This window comes from Styela clava, chromosome 4 (genome assembly GCF_964204865.1).
Source record: "Styela clava chromosome 4, kaStyClav1.hap1.2, whole genome shotgun sequence".
In the NCBI taxonomy this organism is placed as follows: domain Eukaryota; kingdom Metazoa; phylum Chordata; class Ascidiacea; order Stolidobranchia; family Styelidae; genus Styela; species Styela clava.
Genome location: NC_135253.1, coordinates 210,988 through 236,324, shown reverse-complemented (window position 1 = coordinate 236,324; position 25,337 = coordinate 210,988). Strand labels below are relative to the sequence as shown.

At 35.3% G+C, this 25,337-nt stretch overlaps 1 protein-coding gene across 1 annotated transcript; it reads right to left on the bottom strand.

Annotated features, from left to right (window-relative positions):
* Window positions 1-374: 374 nt before the first annotated feature.
* LOC120326050 (condensin complex subunit 2-like) lies at window positions 375-14,086 on the bottom strand. The gene is made up of 11 exons (XM_039392257.2): window positions 13,815-14,086; window positions 12,419-12,520; window positions 11,730-11,890; window positions 7,486-7,600; window positions 6,837-7,065; window positions 6,332-6,538; window positions 5,647-5,934; window positions 4,658-4,889; window positions 1,588-1,796; window positions 1,129-1,268; window positions 375-980 (listed from the first exon to the last, which is right to left on the bottom strand). The coding sequence occupies exons 1-11, from the start codon at window positions 14,043-14,045 to the stop codon at window positions 594-596; spliced, it is 2,301 nt and encodes a 766-aa protein (XP_039248191.2). The 5' UTR covers window positions 14,046-14,086; the 3' UTR covers window positions 375-593.
* Between the last annotated feature and the right edge of the window lie 11,251 nt (window positions 14,087-25,337).

Genomic DNA, 25,337 nt, shown 5'->3' with positions numbered 1-25,337 from the left:
TGTGCTGAACTTGAAACAAATGACAGCAGATAATTAAAAAAGTCAATCACGAAAAATTCATTTTCATTTATTTACGTCCTGTAATTTGGCGTTAATTGGAGTGCCGCATAAACGCATTGGGCAGATTTAAAACCGCCGAAAACAACGTTAACAAACGTTCAATGTTTTTTTTTCGGTAAATCGCTCTCTCTTCGGAATCGCGTAAATCTGATTCGAAAAAGATGCGATTCGAACCGATTCGTGAATCCAAAAGTGGCATTCCTAGTAACAACAAAGTTAAATCATCTAATTTTGCGACGAAACTCTTCTTCTTGGTAACCAAGCAATTACACTGACGAAAAAGCTTGCTTTAACAAGCCTAGCAATCAACACCATACTTGTGAATGTATGTAATGTAACCCAATGTAACAACGAAGTTAAATCATCTAATTCTGCCACGAAACACTTCTTCTTGGTAACCAAGCGGTTACACTGACAAAAAAAACTTGCTTCAACAAGCTAAATTTTGAATAAACTGTGCATGTATGTAGCAAGAAACAAAATTAATAAAAAACTACAAGTCTAGCTCTTCTACTACAAATATTCAAATATATTCATGTGAAATCGGCTTCTGGTTCTGCAATATTTAGATCCGACATGTCTGTTTTTGCAACGATTTTCAGAGATTTTTCGTTTGCAAGATGCAGCAAACAAGTGAACGCAAGAGGTATTGAAAGATTTTCAGTCATATTGGCAGGCATCAGCTTTGGCAAAAATGAATACATGTCTGTAAACATTTTTTTGTCTTCAATTGACTCAGAGTCGTCTCCATTTTCAGAATCATTTCCATTTAGAATATTGGAATGTGTTGGTGTTGACACTGAATTTGAATTCCTTTCATTTTCAGAGTCTTTATGTAGAACAGTCCACATTGCAGCTTTCAACCTCCGCACATCTATCCTTGTTGCCTTTTTAGCATAAGCTATCGATATTTTTTCCACCTGTATAAAACATTAAAAGGATTAAAGATATGGAAAACTTGTATGTTCAGAAAGAAAACCTCCATACTCTCATCAGACATAGAAGTTCAAGGCTGTTTTCACTACATATTCTTCTTCTCAATAAGAAATAGCATAAAGAATTTATTACCTTTTTAGGGTGTGAAATGAGATGACTCCCCTGTAACATAGATTCTACATCAAACTGTGACCCAAATACTTGGGTTTGCGACAAGGTCATGTCAGGAAACCCGCCATCTCTATCTGACCGATTGCCATCATTTTCGAAACCTGGATATTTAATATTTATTAGCTATATTGAGATTAGTCACTGTAGCATCGAATGCTACTCTATAAAACAGTTTATTGTGTTATGAAACGCAGCATATTATAAATAAATTGAAGATATTTGGTGGTTCACACATCTATTTTCATGAACTTTCTTAAGAGACAGATATAAACAAACATTTCCAAGCAGCATATAAAATTCCAATTGCAACATCACCATTACCATCTTGGTGATTAACCAATGGTACGAGAGTAAACAAGTAAACCGATATTTGAGGAAACGTTCACACAAAAAACTAAAGCCATGCAGTAATGTTCCTACCTGGTGAAATATCTGCTTGCCCACCATCATCACCTTGAATACCTTCTTCATCGTCCGTCATAACAGGACAATAGTTATTTTTGTCATTGGGATTATCATAATTATACATTCCCAACTTGTCTGAATCAACTTGAGGGACTGGAGTTTCATTTTTAGAGTTTCGCATCAATAAGACTGGCCGAATTTCAATTCCCGGTTGAAGAACACACCTTATTTTAAAAAAGTAAAAATAATTAGATTACTCAGGTGCAATGTTCCCTCTAATTTTTTGTAGTACGTGTGCGCAGAAATTTTGGTATGTGCGCACTTTTTTGGAGATGACTAATATTTGTGCAAATACCAATGAAGAAATTTTGGCGTTCTAACCAGGTAATGGGTGGGCCAACAACAAACTTTCTCAACCTGCCAACCGAGAACATTGTTACATTACATCGAAATAGGTCTGTGTGCAGTAAATCTATGCGCAGCCTCTGAAAGCTGTGTGCGCGTGCACACGCGCACACTTTAGAGGGAACATTGCTCAGGTGAAAATTATATTTGGTAAAGAAGGAAATAGACAGGGTACTCCAATAGAATAGTTGTAAATGCCGAATACCAATTTGGAAGTTGATTAGAATTCGTCAAACTGGTCACAGACTCCACAATAAACAACGAACACAATTAGAACTAACATGAAAGAAAGTATGCCAACATTTTTAATACAATAGGAAAGAGAAGTGAAGTATTATCTGTGACAAATCTTGGGCACATGTAACTGAATCTTATCTGACCAAAATCGGATTTAGAGCCTATCACAGGAGTTCGCAATCTTTTTTGTCGATGGGACATATACCGGTAACCAATTTTCAGACATCTAGCTGGGCGAAACAAAAAATTTAGTTTTTCTATGCACACAAAGAATTAAAATAGGCAAGAGAAGAGAATGTGGCTATCATTTAGCCATACAGCAATAAAGACACCAGACAAAACAGCATAATATTTGAAGCAGTGACAAGCGCTAAAAAAAACATTGTGTATTTTTACCAATGTGACCGCCTTTTTAAACATACACTGCCGGATTAGGTTTTTAGGCTTGGCAGGAACATCTGAGTGTTGACAAGGGGGGCCACACTAAACGGCTTGCCGGGCCAGGTTGCACACCCCTGGCCTATAAAATATCCATAAGCACAGTAGTAGAGTAACAAAATAACTAGAGCTCGACCGATATCACTTTTTTGCACCGATACCGATAACCGATATTGACATACCGATATCTACAACTCGAACCCGCAGTAAATACAAATAGAAAGAAACATTCAGTTTCAGTCAATCAAAAGTTTATGCTGAAAAATAAAGCAGTCCTACACAGTGCTTGCATCATTAATAAAAGTTTCGCAGCAAATAATAAGAACACACATTAATGCACAAGAGAAAAAAGGCAGTCAGTAAAAAGCTTATAGAAGTCCATTTTGATCCATACAGTAGTAGGTGGGAGTAGGCTTGCACTTAATTTACGAAATTGTTTGGAGTTACGGAAGGGAAGTTACAAATTACGTAAAGTCGTAATTATTGGTCGAGCGCTTTCGCGTTCGAAACGTGCTCCTTCCAAGCAGTCAATTCCGTCGATTGTAAAAAAGTTTAACAAGTATGGAAGAAGTTAGAGTTCCGGTATTTGCAGCCGTTTTGAGCCGGCATGACGCGTTGCCACCTCGTTTGAGCGTTTGGTTTCACGGTCAAAACGATATTATTATAAGCGTTATCACCGTAACGCAATTAGCACCAACAGACTTTTTTGTCTTCACGATTTGGTATCTTTTTTATTCGGCGCTGATAATGATAAATAAGAATGTGTGATAGTTGATTGTAATTCCGGAAGGCGTATTTTTCTTTCTCTCTGTGAAACAGACATGAAACGAATTTTACCGCCGCTATAAGCGCTCAAAAGGAGAGGAGGCTAGGCTACTTTCTTTTCCTGACTCAATCACTTTTATTAATACAAATCACAGCGCATTAATTAAAAAACAAAATAGAATTTATTAGCATTAATTTACAACAATTTACAGTTAAGAATTTATCGCCGGCTAAATAATTATTATTTGATTTAAATTTATCGCAAATAATGTTATAACATTTAGGCCGCCAAATGATTTGATATAAAATGGAGCTTGGTAATCGGAATATCGTCAATAATTCAGCATCAATAATTATTATAAAATGCTAACTAGGTAGCAAAGTCGGATAATGTAAAAAAACGGAGCAATAACAAGTCTTTGTCGCGAGGCAAGCGCAGGTATAATCAAACGAGAAAATACGTTTGTCGTTGATTAATAACTTAGAAACCCGAAATTTTTATTCAATACGAAAGTCGATTTTAAAAAAGGCAACTATCGTTTCATAAATATCCGTATACCATTATCGGTAATGATAAAATTGATTGCATAAAATTGGGACGGTTAATTTGCGAACGTGATAAAGGAAAATCAAAGCCAACACAATTAAACAAGATAAAAATCAGAATAAATTTAATTTGAATTCACTCCTTGGTATTTGTCTTTAACATCTGTCGCCGGCGTGTAGTACTGTCGGTAATATGAAAACCAAACTTCGATGTCCCATTCGGAAAAGAAGTGGACTCGAATGGTTTTTATGATAGGTTTAAACGTGTGAAAAAATATCGCAATTACGGGGTCATTACGTAATCAATTTTTCCGTAATTACGGAATTGATTTTTGTCGATTACGTGCAAGCCTAGTGGGGACGCAAGATATTCGAAGGCGATGATTTTGCGCCGCACGAAGAGAGAAATATAGAAGAGAACTCTCTGTTCATTGAAAGGCAAAATGAGAGAAGCGTAAAAAAGGAAAACGCTCGGCCGCAGATATTTCCCGGGGAAAAATACTCATTTTTTAGAACGTGGAAAAGCGACCAACGCTGATATATATCGGCCAGATATATCGGCCGATTGGGCCGATATGATATATCGGCAAACACGCAATATCGGCCCGATATATCGGTTGGCCGATATATCGGTCGAGCTCTAAAAATAACAAACTGAATCAATAGTTAAGTGGAGGTATATTTTACAGCATACTTGGCCAGATCTAAAACATTATATTCTCCTGCTGATGGTAACAAGCGATCATCTTCAGCTTTGCTCCATTTCTCCCTCAAACGCTTGGACGCTTCTTTTGTTTTCCTTGTAAGTTCGAATTCTTTTTCATCCACATTATACTTTGCAGTCTTGTAATCCACATAAAAATTTCGTTTCCTCTTTTTCCCTTTAGCAATTTTATCTTTTTCCGAACTTTGTTCAGAGGCTGTATCTGTGGCGTAAATAAATATATTTGACTATCATCAGACCAAAACGTTACCAGGATGCAACAATGCAGATGAAAATTGAATGCATGGGAAATGTTTTAATTGAACTCAGAATATAGGCTTATTAAAGCTTCCTTGAAAGCCATTTCTAATGATTTTGAAGAAGGCCTGCCTAAACCAAAGGTTTCATTATTAAAATGAGTTACTTATGGACTAGGGTCAAGAGTCGAAATTTTTTTGCACTTTGAAACAGCGCGTTCGGTTTAGAAAAACTTGTTTTGTGCAATCACAGATGACAGGGCGATAAAGATAATTGAAGGAATGGGAATCAAAACTAAATATAAGTTTGTGAGAGCAGAATTAAATTAATACAATACGCAATTAAATTAATATGACAAGACATTTTAAATGCTCGTATCGGTCATGAACTAAATATTTTCTGCAACAGAAAATCATTGTCCCTAAAAAAGTCTGCTCTCTTTTAACAAGTGGCGTAATCATGTCGAATGTTCCAGAAGCGGACAAGCCGTTACATAGGAATTCTCTGATTTCGAACCCACTTTCCATCGAAAATCCTGGCTGTGCTCCAGAATGCAATGCAAAACTAATAAATATGTTCACTTGGTTAGTTGGTTCATATATTACGCATCAATGTTTGAATAAGAATAGCAGATCATTTAGTACACTATACTCCAGCTGATTTATTTTAATACAAGTTTTTTATATGAAAGAGTAACCAGTAAAGAATATACTTCGACCTACCTGATGAGGGAGGCTTTCTCACCCTCAACTTCCAATGATTAGGTCCCTCCCATGTTGAAAATGCTCCGGCTTTGAAGTAGGAATATTCCCCAGGCATGAAAGAAGCCAGCAACCCTGCATCCATTCCAGCAGGTAAACTCCCCAAATTGTCAGGTGGTTCTGATTTTGTTTCTGTTGGTGATTCATGAGTTGATGAGAAGCAAGTTGCTACTATATCATCCTCAATGTCATCAAATTCAGGTTGACTGTCCGTGTTGATAATAACATCCGAATCATGCTCATTTACATCTAAAATTATTCAATAAATTAGTTACTGTTATAGTTATATAAGTTTCATAGTTTGTTAGATGCCACAATATTATATTATTGTATGTGCACGCACATGTGCACTAAGCGCATAATATAGTCATCAACAAGCCAAGTGATATCATGTACAGTAAATCAAGTAAAGGTAAGTTTACACAGTACATTTATATAATCAAGACATTTGATCAGTACTGGCACATGGCAATCTATCAGCTTGTACATATGAAGGTTATTTAAAATGAATTTATTTATAGAAAGAACACAGTAGATATCGGTATGAATTGGCAATAAATTCACAAGAAACATGATAGAAATTAATTTAGAAAAACATTCCCAACTAATTCTATCATGAATAAACCATGCAGTCACATTTTCTAACCTGCCATTTTTTCTTCATGCCATTCGAAACTGTCATCTTCTAATTCTTTCCAATGGAAGTTATTGAGGGTCGGACAAACTCCAGAATTAGTTGTAGGTACATCTGATGCAAGTTTGACAAGTTCAAAAAACATTGCATTAATTTCCTGAGATCGATCAGATTTTTCTCCATCAACATGTTTTTGTTCATCTTCTTCGGAAGTTTCAGCTAAAATTGGAAAAATACAAAAAAAATTGGCTTGTGCACAATATAAAAAATATGAACACTGTAATAACCCTGCTGGATAACCCATCCGATGGCTGTATATTAAATTTGGATCACTCAAACATATAGCCGTTGACAGTACTTATTAGGCACCTTGATTTAAGTGGAGAAAAATATAATTAAACCGAGCGTCAATGACCAGGATTGCTAATGATTATTTATGAAAGAACGGAATGAAGAAATTGCGCATTTTTGAATGAAATGAGGGGAAAAAATTAACAAGAAATAAATTTTTACTCACACAAAACTGGCAATTTTTTGCCTCCAGATGGATTATTTGTAATAGGAGAATCCATCTCCGAATCAAATCTCATTGTGATGCCATCCCTGCAGAAACCCAAATGATTAACGAGGAGTCCACTTGTACTCGCAAGATCAAAGACAGACGAATAATATTGATCTAAGGGATCCACCTGGTGACTCGCATCCATTTTCTTCATTCTCAAGGATGAAGTATTGGATTCCAGAATCTAAAATTAGAGATGAAATTTCCAATTGAGACCAACAACCTAATTCAGAAATTCTAATAAACGCTATTTTTTAGAAATTCAGATTTTACTCCAAACTATAAAAGTCTAAATTTTCAAAAACAATTGTGCTAAGTCAAATCTCAACAAGCAAGTTACAATGCATTGTATTGCTTTCTATTTCTGACTAATTCTACTAATTAAGTTGAATACAGAATATATTTATTTCACATGTTTTTTTTTAGTTGACTACTTTCTTGTATTTGCTTTATTTTCTTATCAGTTTGATATGAAAATGTTTGAAATGAAGGTTGATTGGATCTGATTTAGCTGTACAGAAAGGGAATGACAAAATTAAATTAAAAGTATCCAATATTTAAATTTCCTGCTTTTTCAAAATAATACAAGTAGTATTGATTTTACTTTTGATCGCTTCTTTTTTGTTTTTCCGCGATGTCTTGTTTCACTGTCTTCTTGACTTTCTTCATCAGAGCCATCTTTTTCATTAGATGCTCCTCTCCCAAGACTACTCATGACCCTTAAAACAAATCCAAGATAAAATTAAACTGTCATATAGGGATCCTCATACAGTGTTGCCAACTTGGATTATTTAAATCTAGATTTAGATTATTTTCTAGATTAATTTAGCATTCATTTAGATATATTTAGATTATTTTGACAAATGTTATTTTGCATTGTTCTCTAGCTGTATAGTGGCAAAGAAGTGAAGTGCAGTTCACCGGTACCTATAACAGTGAATAACATATGCAGAGAATAAATACAGAAAAGGTACTGCAGTAATAGTGCTCAAAACAACAAGCAGACAAGGGAGATATGTCTAAAGAAACAAGTGGCAAACGATACAACCAGAAATTTCGAAAACAGTGGCTAAAAGATGACTCACTGAAAGAGTGGATAGCGCCCGTGGCTGCTGATGCATCTAAGGCATTCTGCAAGTTCTGTAAATGTGATGTCAAAGCAAAATATCAAGATTTGAAGCAGCATACTAAAACTCAGAAACATTTGAAAGCTTGTCCATTCACTACCAGGACTCTTGATCCATTTATGACTCTTAAAAACTCTGAAACAGCAGAGCTGGAAGCGTCTATTTCCACATTTTTATGTTGCCACTCAGCTATTTCTAATTGCGACCATTTAGTTGATTTATGTAAAAGAAATCTCCCTACAAACAAAACAGTGTCTGAAATGAAAATGCACCGATCTAAATGTACCCATATCATAAGAAATACTCTTGTGTGAGCATTTTAAAACAGACCTAAGACGAGATATTGGTGATGGCAGCATTCTGATAGATGAGTCCACAGACATAACAGTACATAAGTTACTAGGCATATCTGAAGTTTATTACAGCATGTCTGAAAAAAAGATTGTGTCAACCTATCTGGAACTTACAGCTTGTGATGCTCAACACATTGTTATAGCTATTAAGAACCTACTCAGTTCACATAAATTGAGTCTGAAGAATCTTGTAGCAATCAGAACAGATAATGCGAGTGCGATGTTCATGCACAACTGAGGGCCGAGATACCATCCCTTATTCTTATAAAATGTGTATGCCATTCTATTCAATTGGCAGTCTCACAAGCATCGGCAGATAGCCTGCCAAGACACCTTAATTTTTTGATTACCGAGAAGCATAAATGGTTCTCACATTCATCTACCAGGCAATATCGGTATAAGACTCTGTATCAAACTTTGAATGATGGCACATCACCTTTGAAAATTCCTAAAGATTGTCAAACAAGATGGTTATCTATTCAACCAGCTGTTCAAAGAATCTTAGAACAATGGCTGGAACTAAAAACCCACTTTGAAGTTTCACGATTGTCAGAAAAGTGCTATACTGCAGAAGTTCTGTATGAAATGTACTCAGATGAAAAAAATTTGGCCTTCCTTCTGTTTCTAAGTCCAATTTTGACTGAAGTACAACAAGTAAACAAACTGTTTGAATCCAAAAACATTGAAAAAGTGAAACTATTAAATGATCTAACAATGCTGATGAAATCAATTGCAAAAAAGCTTGTATCGCCAACCTGTAATATTGATCTACCTAATTCTAACATTGAAGAGTATCTGGACCCAAAACCATACTTAGGCTACAGATTTGAGTGGAAAATTCAAGATTTGAAGAAGCAAAATAAACTTACCAATACTGATGAAACTTGTATAAGAAAAAGATGCTGTGATTTTTTACTGGCACTGCATAAACAGTTAAAGCAGCGTCTACCTGATAATGTTAAAGTTCTGCAGAACATTTCTTGCTTCTCTGTTATTAACATGCTTCAACCACTTAAAGACAAAGCTGTCATCTGTGAAGTTATAAAATTTTTGGGGGCCTCTGATCAATCTATCTCTCAAGCAGAATACCAACTAAGCAAGATAAATCTTGTGGACTGGGTGCATAAGGATGATACAGAAGCCTTTTGGAGTGAAGTGGGTGACTATAGGGATGCTTCAGGATGCAATCCATTTTTAGAACTTTTCCAGTGTGCAATTTCAGCCCTAATTCTACCCAATTCAAATGCTGAAATTGAGAGAGTATTTAGTGCAATGAATTATGTCAAGTCAAAACCAAGAAACAGAATGTCACTGCAGCTGCTGAATGCCATCTTAACTGTAGAATTTGGGTTGATAAGAAAAGAAGAGTGCTGCTCCACTTACAAGTATCCACCAAAAGTCATTGCAGAGATAGGAACAATCGCTCGCTGTCTACCAATATCAGAGCCAGTCAACTTCAGCATCTCATCCCATAGATCTTTCATATGTAGAAGATATTAACTTTAGAGAATTGCAACAGTTGTAGTTTGTACTTGTAATTTCTGTTACTGTTTCAAAAGTGTACATGTAGTCGCATAACTTGCTTATAATTAATAAAATATTAAATGACCTGTATCACACGGATAATTATGCTGTGTGAACTTAGTAGTATCCCTATTTCGAGACAAAGGAACCAAATTACAGTAAAATAGGAAAATTCAATGTTCTATTTACTTCAATAAATATTGTTATTTGTATATTGTTTCTTTTTTATTAGTGTATTTGATATTCGGTGATTGCAGACACTAAAAAGTAAATCCATAATTATTGTGGTGCAACAAGCTTTCATTTTTTCTAATGATAAATACTAAAGTTACCCTACTCATGTTCGAAAAGCTGTATTGATATGAGTAATCATTTTTCTTTACATTACAATCTTCGTTTTTTCATTGAAAATGTAACTTTGGTATTTTTGGATTATTATTTGGAATATTATTTTTTGAATTTAGATTATTCTAGATATTTTTTGTGAAGATTCTAGATTATTTTAGCACCGAACAGTTGGCAACACTGTCCTCATATAATAACAATTCTTAGCCTCCTTGCGATAAAGAGTAAATCCAAACTTACTAATGTACATTCTGAATTTGTGAAAAAAGTTGCATAAATTCTCATACACCTGAATAAAAAAGGGACGAAGACGAATGATGATACTTTTTGAACATGAAGTCCATCTTCTTAGGTGTAGATTATTTTGATAACTGATAATAATGTATGTAAGGTTCTTTCTTACATATAATGAACTTTTCCCTTTGAGCTTTTTGATTCATACATTTTTGTAGAGCTCGACCGATATCACTTTTTGACGCCGATACCGATATTCATATATCGGCCAACTAGTGGCCGATAACTGATACCGATATTAATATAAATCATATTTTGAGCCACAAAATGGGCTTTTATTATGTACCTTGTAAATATGTAGTTTCATTTTAATATTTATTATCATTGCAGTAAGACTTTTATTTACCTAACTAAATCCAGTTAATGCTTGAACAATTGTTATTCTGTAACTTTTCCTGCGACTTCAATATCAGTCTAGCCTTTCTCGGAAAAAAGAATTGTTAATCTGACGTTTTTAAATATAACTGTGGCCGTGGGTACATGTTAAGGGTATTGGAAAATTATAAATTGATATATTTTTAAGTGAATCGTGATAATGATAAATTCCTACAATATTGTGATAGCATATGTGCGGTAACATGTGAAATTTTTAATAATAACTATGTTTCTAGAAACTCTCAATACCTTATTTAGTCAATTATAATGGATTAAGGTTTTTTGTGTGAGTCCCAGCAAAGCGATAAACAACCATCAATATTGATAAAACTGTTACACCAGAAATTCAAAATTTATTTTGGGAAGGTCGCAAATTCGGAACTACTTTGATGACATTATTGCTTCGAGCTACCTCTACTGTGTTTCTGTGATTACTAACTCACCAGCTTTAAATCGATTCTATTTATAGAACCACCGTTTTCTATTGATACTAAATTTGCTTTTTCTCATTGTGCAGTCTCTCGAAAACGTTACTCTGAATAATAACTTTTCAGTTATGATCATGCATGAAATGGCTAATCATGTGCCAACAGGAATTAGGCGAGACACCTTTCTAACGCAAAATGAAAGTGAGGGAAATATTGGGAAACCAGCAGTTATGCAGAGGCGAGAGCTGTTGAAGCACGCATCCCGGCGCTTGCGGAGTATGGCCGATATGATATATTATATCGGGAAAAACATGCAATATCGGCCCGATATATCGGTTGGCCGATATATCGGTCGAGCTCTAATATTTTGTATCTTGTTAAAAAAAAAATAAAAAACATTACTTGTAAGTCTCAGAATGCACAGCATCAACTCTGGATGCATAGATTTTTGCACTTGCAAATATAGTTCCTCCTGCCATCTGGAAATTGAGTGTTCCTTCGCATCTTTGCTTCAGCATTTCATTCATATGATCAATTAAATGCAGATTGAAAGCATTTTTAGCCTGAACAAAGAGCAACTGAATATGCAAAGGTTCGGATAATTGATAACACGGTTATGGCTCCATTGCTTAAAAACAAATTTATATCCACTCATTTGATCACATGTAGAAACCTACAAGTATGCCAGGAGTTACAGAATGCACTTGATAAAATGGCTGAGTGACAGAACACGTGCACAACCACATAACTGTTACCAATTACCATTGAAAAATAACTCTTACAAGACATTTTTAACAATATTTTCCATCATTAATTCTGAACATAGTTTGCAGGATTCCAAAATTACATAACACTGTTTTCTTTTAAGATAAAACATATCAAGTTAAAAGCCATTAACATAAATACAGTTGCAAGCCTGCAACCTTCAAAATTATATTACACAGATATACCCAAAACATCAAAATACATTCAGAAGTTTCAAATTAAAATTGGGATCCTTTGCCAAAATAAAGTCCTAATTTAACATGTTTTGAAATGGCCGGCAATAAAAACGCTTCAGTTCTTATTAACATGTAGTAGAATAAACTCACTGTGATTTTGTTCTCCGTTGATAGTTTAATACAGTTTACATAATGTGATGCCAGTTGATCGTTGGTTAATTTTGCTGTTACGCCCTGATCTTCCTCAACAGGCTATAAAATAATAGCAAAAAACCTTGGTAATATTCAACATTTATAAATAGCATATATAAAAGCAACATGGAAATTACTGAAAATCTGTGATATGAATCAAGGTTTATTTCATTCATTCAAATGTATGTCATTACAAATTGACTTTATCTCCACTGGCCAATGTTAAAATTATTCATTGCCAGTCAAAGGCCTTATCACTTGCCACAGTAACAAGTATCGAATATAGGTTGATCACTGCAAAGATTTTTCTGCAAAAAGATTTTGGAAAAAATGACTTTCTGGATTCAAGGGAAAGGGTGAGGAAAAACTATCAAGACTTCAAAAATAGAAAATTTTAAATAAATCTAGTTGTGTATAAAAACTAACGAAAATTTCACCCACGGCCTGCAAATAGATAATTTACGAAAGGTAAGCAAAACAGACTCCAGTGGTCAGACTAAAAAACAAGCATTTCAATATTATCAGATTGATACTTGATTTTCCATTTCACTCTGACAAACTAGCATAGCGTTTATGACAGGTTAGGCCCCTATACTCCAGACTGGATTCCCTGGCAGATGCACGCCCGAGGACGCTAGCACTCTGCAAAAATGCATGAGTGCAAATTCAATTTTGCACGCCGATAATTTGTAATTGCTCACCAATGAAAATCGGTTGAAATAGTTTTTAAATCAATAATCCAGTAATATAAAGATGCTAACAATTTGTAGCTCCACAATTGTCGACACTGGTCAGTTACGGCTCTGATTCAGCGTATTTTTCATCCAATAATTTTACGCAAAAACACTCCCAAAAATTAATGACAAAATGTAGAAATAATGTTTGTGTGTCAAAGGTCAAATGTCCATTTTGCTCTGATTCAACCTATTTTTCATCCAATAATTTTAAGCGGATGTACTGAACAGTACCAGAACATTCTGCTCCGAAGTTATGTATTTTTATCCAATCATTTTACGCAGGTCGATGTACTGAACAGCAACTGAAGTCAAAATCAGTTGCACGCGAGCACAGTCGATTTGCACGCCGTTATTCATAATTGCACACCGGGAATTTTGATTTGCGCGCTGGAATTTCTGATTGCATGCCCGGTTTCTCGTTCAAAATGGCCATGAAATCCAGACTGGTCTATACTAATGTTTTAGATCTGTTATAACTCAAAATTCCACAAGACCTTTGCGGTTTCCAACATTTTATGGCTCAAGGCCCCCTCCGAAGGCTTCTAGCACTCATAGCCCTACCAAACAATTAATTATACAATATCCTGAAAAATAGACTTTGCTATACTTTACTTTACCTTGACAAGTGGACTACCAGTTGCTTGAGCTAGAGTTCGAGATCTTCTCTTCTCCCTTCGTTCCCTCGCATCCTCTTCATTATGAACATTGGGAAGCTGCGGTGATTCTAATGGCGCATCACCTTGACCATTGAGAGAACGACGAGTTTGTGGTGAAGAGACTTCACTTTTGCCTGCATATCGGTTGAGTAAATTGACAGAGCGTCTCCTTGATGTCAGCGGGGTCGACATGATTAAATTAGCTTAACTCAGACATAAGACGTTCTGTAATACTATAAAATAAAATGGGTTCATGAGAAGATGTTTACTTCCTTGCACTCTTAAACATAGCAAATAATGTGAAAAGATTGAGAGCAGAGAGATAGGGATGATCATGTAAGTTGAGTAGTTTGAGTTTCAAAAGGTTTGGTTTGCGATTAATTCAGAATCTTCTAAATTCATTCATCGAGAAACAAAATCATGATATAGTTAAATTTGACTTATGAAATTGTACGCAAATCACGACACAAAAGTCAAATACAGAAATGAAGCAATTTTAATCATGTGAAAAAAATTCATCTATTTCGGATATCAAAATTTACGAATTTTTGTCAAACAAAGTAGAAAAATGGGCCGCTAACAATAACAGTGAAATAGCCTACTGAATATTTTCCACATAATGTTTTATAATTACATATATTTTGCAATAACTTCAATAATTGGCAAAACAAGACCTTTCACATTCATGATTTTACAGCGATAAAATGCGAAACAAACTGGTATTGTCTAATTTGAGATGTTGCATGTATTGTGGTAACAGTATTGAGAATTTTCAATTTTTGCAATGAATCATGTGATAATTCAGTTGGGATAGTCTTAAGAGTCTCAAGTCAAGTATAGTTCAGTAGTTGGTAGTCAAGACATTTTATTCAGTACCGGTATGGCTAAAATTAAATTTTTACGCCCTAGCCTTAAAAAACTAATTTGGTCAGCATTAAAAAACTGAAATACTAGATGTCTGTATGTAGGCTATCTTTCTCTGTCCTCTTTCTAAATTTTCTAGTTTTCGCTTTGATCTTGATCTGTGTTCACTTTCATTTGCAGTCAAGGCAATATTCAGTATCAGGATTATGCCTGTTCTAAACACTCCTCATCATACATATCGCACAAAACTGCAAAAGCATAGAGAAGAGATCCAGAACTGAAAATCACAGTTCCGGGATTTTAGTAACTCTAACGTCTGGACGTTACATTTTTGAAAAAATTGGTGAAATTCCAGTTGCTTGGAATGAACCTTCTACAGCCCTATTTTCCAGCATTCTAACTGCAGAACTGTCTGAAAATGTCGGCAGATCCGGTATTTCAGTACCTTATTCAGTTTGACACTTGACGGCTGGCGCATTACAATTTACAGCATTATCAGATTATGCTACACGTCAGGCAGTGCTAAGTGATGTCATACCCAGTTTCATATCCTATAACAGTATTATTCAAAAACTACGTCATTGCAACGTCACAAGACCCCCCCACACAACGTACCGGTACCGGTACCGTACCAGTGCTCTTTTGGCGTAGAACATTTGCCGTACGGTACCGACTACCGATACGTTATCCGTAAACGTTTAACGTTATACTGTTATAAATTAGGTTGTTTTAGATAAGGCCGACATAAAATCATTGAATATTTTATTTAGCAAACACTCCATCAGCAGTCCGCTCTTACAGTTGATTTTGACATTTAAAAACCGTCGTACTGTCCTAAATACGGTGCCTAGAATGTCAGCTGAAACGGCGATGGCGTTGGTAATGGCGGGAACTCTGAAATTTGGTTTAAGACTATTTCGTACCCAAATAAAATGTCGAAGTTAAAAAAAAAATCGATTACTTTTTGGCATTTATTCACGCGTCAAATCGAGCCGGCAAAAAGTTTGCGGTGTCATTCTTTCTACCTCTACATTTTATTTATTTGCTGATTTATATCAAAGACTTGAGCTTAAAAATTATTAAATGCTGGTAATGAAAACCGTCTACGGCAGTGATTCCCAAAGGGGGCGCTGCGGCGCTTTGCTAAGTGCTCCCGGATGTTAACAGAATTGTGTTAATAACTAATATATGATTGAATATTCTGAATATTATATTTATTGTGAATGTATATTATTTTAAATGCTGTGTATATGAATTATCAAATGCATTTCACTTTTCCTTTTATAATGAAAAATAACATAAATAAAATATTATCAAAAAGAATTACTGACTGTACATTATTAACATGATATATATTTTACTTTTCTACGTCGTTTACATTCTGTTTCTAATGTCTGCGTCTATTGGTACGTAACAATAGAGGTAAACACGATTTGCTGCAATTTACTATTTTCTATTATAAAAGCGAACGTATGGTATAAAATTATTTTAACTAACGGAATTTGCCACATATTGAATTTGTATTGCAAAAATGAAAAAAAAAAATGATCAAAACGATAAGGTTGGAGAGCAGGTATTCAAGGATACCAATTATTTGGGTAACTGTATACTTATGGATGAATGTAAGTTAATACAAATTGTGCAGCATTTTGAACAATATAAACATGAGATGTGTTTTATTCTACTATACACATACTAGTGTAACAGTGGCGGCGCGTCAATACTGCCAACCGGGCCAATGCCCCGGTTGTTTTTTCGGTATAATAAAAAATCTTCGAAAAATACCTCAATATCGGTTGCACAGACTGTCTACACTAGCCATATTCTCCCGACATGATTCATTTTTCGCTCGCAAAGCCTTCGCCGAACGTCGACGGGGCGACGCCGATTTTGCCCCGGTTGCTCATTGTATATCGTATTCTCTCTTTTATCTTCCACTCGCCGCGTTTGTCTCGTTTGTTTTCTGTTTCTTTTACTAAATCATCGGGGCTAGCCCCGAAATTATGACGACACAATGCCGACGTTTCTTACAACAACGTGTTGACATATTCACGCATTCCTTCTCGTTCGTTGGTTGCTTGAAGAGTTGATAGTTTCCTCGCCTTCGTTTTTGTCGCTTGTTTCGCTATTTGAATCAGTTAGAGACCTTTAGTCCATTTGCTTTCGATTTTCCACATTCCTTTTGAGCTCCTCACTTCTTTCCGGCTTCCCATTTCTTAGCCTTAGACCTCATAATGAATGAGGTTGATGCACTAGTTCGCACTCCGTTTTCGCCAAATTTTACCCCATGATAAACGTGGGTAAATTGGGAAATGAATTGCGATGTATATACACCAATCAAACTTTTTTGAACATCACATCAACTTGCGCGCTCTATGGGTTCCTCATAGATAACACTCTAGTAACCTTTGCGGCGTCTGCAAAATTTCTGGACATCATTTTGACGACGCCTATTTCTTCCGCCGACGCAGAGCGAACATTCAGCACGCTGAAGCGTATTAAAACGTATCTCAGAAACACAATGAAGCAAGATAGATTAAATTCCTTGGCTGTTTTATCCATTCACAGAGACGTTATTTCTGGGATGCATGACTTTAATCAGCGCGTTATTGAGCATTTTGCCTCCAAGAAACCGCGGCGTGTTGCATATATGTTCAAGCAGTAGAAGTCTAGCAGCATATATATCTATGAATGAGCGACGCATGTCCTTATCTTTGCATTACCTTTCCTTTCTTCATAGTAACGTTTAGGTTTTGTCTGCTTTCCCGAAGTTTCTGTTAATATGTCATTGTATTTATCTGGGTAAATATTGCCTTTCCTTTTGAAAGAGGTTTCAAAATAAACTATGTCTATATTTATTAATCCCTTGACTTGGACCGATTTTAAAGACACGACACTTTCTTATCGTTAAAAATTTTCGCTTTCGCCGATTGGTTGTTACCGATGGAATGGTTTTTATACTCATAAAATGATGGGAGAACTTACAGCGCTCATCCTATCCCCGTAGATTGGGGTGACTTGGTCCCGCAATAGCTTGCCCCGGTTGTCAAAATGACCACGCGCCGCCACTGTTAAGTGTAATATAATCAGAAGCACGGGTTCAATCGAAACAAATCAGATTTTTGGTGTAAACAATATGCATTCTCTGGCCAAGGCTATTTGTGAAAATATTGTATACTTTGTATAAATCGGTATGTTAGTCGTTGGTATAAATGTAATATTCAAGATTCAATATCATCGATATTAAAATATCAATCAAGTCAATAAAATATCAATCAAGGTGCGTTTATCAATTCATTGTTGTTTATTGAGGTGAGATAAGATAACATTCCTCTATACTATACATTTTAACATATGATGGGTATAGAAAACTGTTGTGATGTTACATTTTCTTCAAGGCTTCCAAGACAACCTCTGTCAAGCTCCAGAAACACTTATATAAAATTACTGAATTAGTCGCGCCTGTTATTGTTAAGTTTTGAACATTTCTCTTAATTAAACTTATTATTTAGAACGCGGATCTGACATTTATACATTTATTCGCGTTACAAGTTTTCTTTTTTAACCATTATTTACTTATTCATGTAGGCACTACTCTGGCCATATTTATATGAGAAAGAACCATTTGTAACTACATCATTTTAATCTTATTCATGTCGCTTTTTGCCTAAATCCGCATTGCAATGTGCATCTCTTAAAAATGATGCACCGACTTAAACGGTGCCTGCGTTGTTGGTTTTTCATTTATCGTTAGGTCATAATCCCGATAATTAATTAATTTGTTAATTACTGAAATTTCCAAGATTTCCCCTTTTTGAAACTCATCTCCTGTGCAAAATTATGTACAAACTGAGCTGTCCAGTTACACTTGTACATGTTATCGACGATTGCTACTAATATTCACGATATTCTAGTAAATAAAAGGCATTCCTCATGAGCATCCTTCGAGTCAAAGACACATCAAGTAAGTTTGTCAAAATACAGTATTTTGTTTGCACTGAACCAAGTGCATATGTGTGTTTGTGCATTTGTCTGTTTATATGTGCAGTTTCGTAGAAAGATAAGTAACTGAAGATTCATCAGCACAGTCTGCACCGAATTGACAATATATTATATATATATATACCTGTTTCTTTCCAACGTTGCAGTTTTTATATATATATATATACTACCATATACAATTGAAATAGAAACAGTTCATATATGTAAATTTAACAGTTTAATACTTTATATCATGTCGGGAAATCGTTAACTTGCATTTGTAATACATATATTGACGGAAAGTAGCATAACAAAAATTGTTACTTTCATTTGCCGTTGAAGTAAAATTTATACACTCTAATGCTGCTGATTATGTGAAAATCTGTCCGCGTTGTTTGTGCGCTACAGAGCCGGGAGTACTCGTCACCTATTATCAATTTGACTCAGACTCTACGGGCATACAGTAGATGCAACTATGAATTATGATGGGTGGTGTGTTGTATGGTTACAAAATAAGGTAACAACGCATTTTCCACGATATTAGCACCCATATATTTTCACATTACTGTTTGCTTCTCTTGCATTTGTGGTCCTACGTAGATACAAATGTGGGTGAATGAAAATGCCCATGTGTGCTAATGTCCGTTAGTGCGAATGTACATGGGTGCAAACTTGCATGCAATCGCGTTTTTTATACGGCGATTATACGTCGATTTTTTTTATACGGCAACAACAAGAAGAAAGTACCAACAACATAATAACAAAACGATTCATAGGTCCATTTCGTGCCCAACAAACTGCAGCTCGCCTAGCCAGGTGTAAATATATACTGTATCCTTAAATCCATATACAGTTGCAATTCTAATATGCTTGTCTTGTGCATTCTCAGTGAATTGTAGTTGTTGTCTCACTATGATTTTGGAGATTACTGTTTTTTATGTTTGAAATATTTCGCTATATTCACCAATGTTACAATTCCTCGGCAACACGAGCTCTTTAATTGCATATTTAATTACTATTATTAAATGTTGCTATAGTGTCCCAAATCTCTTCCATCAACCCTTGATCTGTTAATCATACCTCAATACCTCTTCATTGAGCTCGTTGTTCAACCTTCGATAAATTAATCCAACGATTACTAATCACTGCAAAAATTTGCATGAATGGCCTGGACTAATGAATTGTACAAGTTCTGTGTAAAAACACATTTTGCATAGTTTTATGAAATGTTGCATCTTATTTATTCCTATATTAAACTATTTCAATCTCATTTTGGATGAGAAGAGACATTGCCTTCGCGTGATGATTGGGAAATGCAAACAAAAGCACTTAAAAAGATGCTTTCTGCGTCAACCATTCAGCCGTTAGAACAACATCGTATTTTGGGTTATACAAGCATATACTGATATCTATATCTAGGCTATATCGCATAGACTTGCGCCTTAAACCTATTAAATTCTAGTTAAGAAATATTTTTAGGGGTGTTGGAACTGAAAAGCAAAACAAAAATTAAAAGTGTATACTTACTTTTGAGACACCCTATATTATATATATATATATATGTTAGCCTTTGTTAGGAATGACGAACCACTGACCTGCGGGTCACAATGTGTCCCATTTTTTTTCGGTGACCCACCAGGTCATGAATTAGTGCAAAAATGCATACTGATATTTCGGTGATAAAATAACTCAACAGCAGTTGCAGTCGTCTGCTGTGGTCGCGATTTCGGCGGTACAGAAAGACTGAAATGATACAATGAACTAGAAATTTCTTCAATAATGCCTAATCAGTGTAGTTTTTTCATGGCTTTTGACTCTCCTCGTCACCTTATCACATTTCATTCCCCACGTTATCTTTATGTCAGATTGAATTGGTTTTATTTTTTCAATGTTAAAAGTACAACAGTCTTAATGTTTATTACAGTCGCGTATTATTTATATATAGCCTACATTCATTTCTGGTCCAAACCTAGCTTTGTGATTTTTTGTGTTTGTGTAGGTGAGCGGTCACGTGATATTTATGTTGGTCTAAACTTTTTAAAGGTTTTGCTCGCTATGTAGAATTCTCCATTTTTATTGTGTGTGTATTATGGATTTTTTAAAAATGAACCATCTATCTATATTCTATACCTATAATGTGCCGATATGTATCTACTGGCAACAACGTTGTTTCAACGATTATGACATAACAATACAATAACGAGAATATCGGTCAGAGACCGAAGACATATCGATCGAAAGTTAGGGGATCCCCAAAAAAGCGCTCTCACTCCATAGTGACACCCATCACTAATTAATTAATAACTCGCTAATTATACGACATTATTCATCCAAAATCAATAGGCTTCAATAGGCAATTCTGGTCCGACATGTGATGAATGCACATGCAAAATCTGGAGCAGATTCAATCTCGCTTTCGTGAGATATCGCGTGCATCTAACAGACAGACAGACAAATACCTTTCAACATACTTACCGATTAAAATCGATAAGACATTTCGATAACACATTTCTCTCACCTTGTCTTGTTACAGCGATTTCCATTCTAAGAATATACCAGACTAATATGCTGCTTTGTAGTTTTTTCTTTTCCCGCATATGATGTTGTTCGTTCGAAAAAAATTAACGACCACAGAAATCTGTAATATCATTATCAATGGAGCTTATTGCGGTTCAAATCCTTTAAAATTCGAAGAGTGCAACACGCACATATAATGAATGACGTTGATGAAAATTAAAGTTTTATGAAAAATTGGTCTAAAGCATTGTGAAGTTATGTCATTCGGCTACAACAAGCTTATTTGGCCAACTGAAATTTGGGCTCAATTTCTTCAATGAAATTAAATAAATGGCAGTTACATTACCAGTTCATATCTATATTTTAAATGATGTTGTTTTAGCTTCAACAGCAATGAAACTATTCTGGATGAAACAGAGGAATGTAATGCATATTCAGTCTGAAACATCAAAAGATGAATTTTAAATGAATAGCCGCATCATGACACTGATTTCATACAAACTATTTTGAGCTAATTTTGGATGAAAGAAGACATTAACTCCGAGTTATGATTCGAGTATTCAGTCAGACAAAAAAAAAATTCAGACCAAAAACGTAAGAATATGTCCGAATCAAAAAGAAAAAACAGAAGATTCAGCGAAAAGAAAGGGCGACAAAAATAAGAAATGACCTCCACGCCATTCAAAATACACATTCTGTCAAATATTCCCCTAACACAGTCACAAATTAGTGTCCTTGGGGAAGGACTTGGTTCTAGTCCCACTCCAGAAAAATTTGACAAATTCCAGCTACAAGCAGATGTGGACAGAACTATTGGGAAATGCAGACTAAGAGAATTCTTTTCCGATACAGCATTTGAAGATAATGCTACAGAGCCCAAAAACCCGTACCCTGGGTCATTACGAATACCCAGCAAATGGACTCCTCCAACTGTCCGAAACTCGGATCTGGATCACTTCGCCTATACAATCAAACGAGTAATAGACAAAACACCTGAAAAACATGCTTATCCAAATTTGAATAAAGACGAAATGATGGCACTAAAAGAACTCGAACGACAAGCAGCAAGAGATGTAATTATAGTTCCGGCCGACAAAGGAGGCGGTATTTGTATTCTATCCTGAAATGATTATGTCGCTGAGGGGATGCGGCAACTAAATGACAAATCGATGTACCGACTCCTACCGAAAGATAACTCAAGACAGATTGGTAATGACGTTATCAACCTATGCTCAATAATGAAGGAGGCTAAAATGATAGATGAAAAATTATCCAAAACATTCCTTCCGAAAAACCCCAAACCAGGTCGCTTACTCCTTCAGCCCAAGATACATAAAGAAAATCACCCTAGTCGGCCAATAATATCAACAAATGACACAGCAACAGAGAAACTTTCGGCTTCTGTAGACTATAAACTGACTTCCCCATGTGTGAGTGAGCTATACCATCATATATTCGGGACAGCATGGATTTTCTAAATCATTTACAAGAAATCAAAACAGTAAAACAGTTATCTTTATTAGTTAGCATGGACGTTGTCTCCCTTTATACAAATATTCCCCACAACGATGGCATAAAAGCAATGAAAAAATACCTGCACAGATTCAATGAAGAAGAACAAGAAATCCCCTGGATAGCAGAAGAAGCTAACTTAGTTCTCACAAACAACAACTTCGTTTTTGACGAGAAACATCACCTACAAATTTAAGGAACGGCAGTGGGAACAAAATTGGCACCCAAATATGAAAACATTTCATGGCAAACCTGGAATCTGAACTCTTGGACAAAACCTCTTTCAAACCACAATACTATTGTCGCTTCATTGATGACTGTTTCCTCATATGAACACATAGAGAGAAAGATTATCGGAATTTATCACCTTAGCAAATTCTTTACATCCAACCATCAAATTTACCTTTGAATGCTCACCAAATTGCATTACGTTTTTGAATGTTAAGGTTCATATTATTAACGAAGAATTGGAAACTGAAATTTTCAGCAAAGAAACCGACTCCCATCAGTATCTTTGGCCGTCTTCTTGCCACCCTAGTTATGTAAAAGTATAAGTTTATTTCGACTACATAATCAGCATAACAATAAAATGATTGGTAAAAAAAAATAAATAAAAACTGATTATGAAATTAGGAGAGCAAACAAAACCTTATAGATAAGGTTTAAAACGTACAGAATGTATACAAGATGGAAGGTTTTGCCAAGAAGGAGTGGTACGTGTTCACTCACCTACCTCACCTATGTCACGAAAAATATTTCGAAAAGCCTATTCATCAGAATAAGACGAGCCAACCAATGAATTCTTTGATAAACATGCAAAAATCGTGAAAACATACCTAACGATGAGGAACTACAAAGAAAATTTAATTGGCGACGCCATACAATACGCAAACGAACTTGACAGAAAACTCCTTTTAATCCCGAAACTGAGAGTAAAGAAATCTTGCTACCGTTCATCACAACTTGTCATTCGACCCAACCAAATATCCAAAAAATCTTTTCAGATTACCAATATATTCTGGACAACAACGAAAGACTAAAAGAAAATTTCCGCAAACCACCAAGATTATCTTATCGTAAACCACCAAGATTATCTTATCTTATCGTAATTAAAATTTTACTGGGTTTTTCAAATGTGGCAGGAAGTCATGCAGTACTTGCCAACAAGAAGAAAGAAAAATTGCAACAAGCAGACACAAGGGCATAGAAATGAAAATTAATCAGAAAATTACATGCAACTCGGAGAATGTCATCTACTTAATAAGCCGCAAAAATGTGGCTTGCAATACATAGGGAGAAACGGGAAGACATCTAAAATACAGAATAACTGAACATATCAGAAGTATCAAAACCAAAAACAAAGATCTAGTTGTAGGTGCCCATTTCAGCCAACCGGGGCATTCACTTAAAGACTTCAGTGTCATTGGCATCGAAAAATAATTTCATGACCACATTTTTAGAAAAAATGAGGAATCTTATCTCATTCATCTCTTCGGGACACATGGGCCACAAGGAATGAATATTAGGGAAATTTAGAGTAATTAAAAATATTTCATTCATTGTGTACTTAATGTTATTCTCAGAGTTGGATCATACATGGCCAGATATGTCGTCAACAGACAAACAATCAATATATTATAATTGATTCACAGACGACTTTTCTAGTCAGCATCATCCAATGCTGAGAAACACAAAACACCATTGTTTAATTTGGACTTCCATTGTTAAATATACAACAAAGAGAGAGAGCTCTCATCAATTCCTTTCATTCCAGTCACCCGCTGTTATTTAATTTCGGTCCTGATATAAGCATTTGTAAATCTCAAGACAACACAATACCAATCGAAGATTATTATACACGCGGGAGGATGCAACAGAACGCTATTTATATATACATAAAGTTCGAATATCCACGAACCACATTATTCTTTTCCATGATAAAAATATAATTTTTGACTGATGCACTAAGAAAGGCTAACCATCCCAAGTATACGGTATTGATATCGTTATATTCAGTGATATAATACAGGGGTGGCCAAATTTTCGAAATGCCTCACGATTGACTGGCCACACAGAATATGAGTGGTACTAAATTTTACACCTAAAATCAAAGAGAAACCTCTACGGACGCAGTGAACAAAGCACAAAGCTGGGTAAAGAGTCTTAAAGATATGGCATTTATGATGGTCTTGTTGAAAGTATTTTGAATATAACATTACAGCAGATGTTGAATGATTTTCAAAATACCAAACTATTTAGACATGACATCACTGTACGATTTAAACTATTTTTTCAGATGAAAAAAAAATAGTTATCATGTAATAGTATTCTGTTCATGGCAATTCCCCCTAACTATGTTTATCTAAAATCAAGGTCCGAGTAATGTAAAATGCACTATCGATAGGAATTAGGCAATAGGATACTGCTAAAATCAAGATATGGCCTACCCTGATCCTCTTACATCGTAACCTAATTAAAGTTACATTCTATATTACGCCTTTTTTAGGCTTCCGCGGGCCGTATAACTTCTCTTCGGAGGTCTTGTATTGTGCTATAAAATGAATAATATAAAACAACAAAATAGAATATTGAATATTGCGAGCGGTCACA

What these genes read in the sequence shown, in the direction of transcription:
- LOC120326050 (XM_039392257.2), bottom strand. Translation starts at nt 14,045, where the DNA reads ATGTCGACCCCGCTGACATCAAGGAGACGCTCTGTCAATTTACTCAAC. An exon ending in GCATGAAGAAAAAATGGCAG is followed by an intron (nt 5,935 to 6,331) that starts GTTAGAAAATGT and finishes GAATAATTTTAG; the next exon opens with ATGTAAATGAGCATGATTCG. An exon ending in GCAAGCAGATATTTCACCAG is followed by an intron (nt 1,269 to 1,587) that starts GTAGGAACATTA and finishes TTAAATATCCAG; the next exon opens with GTTTCGAAAATGATGGCAAT.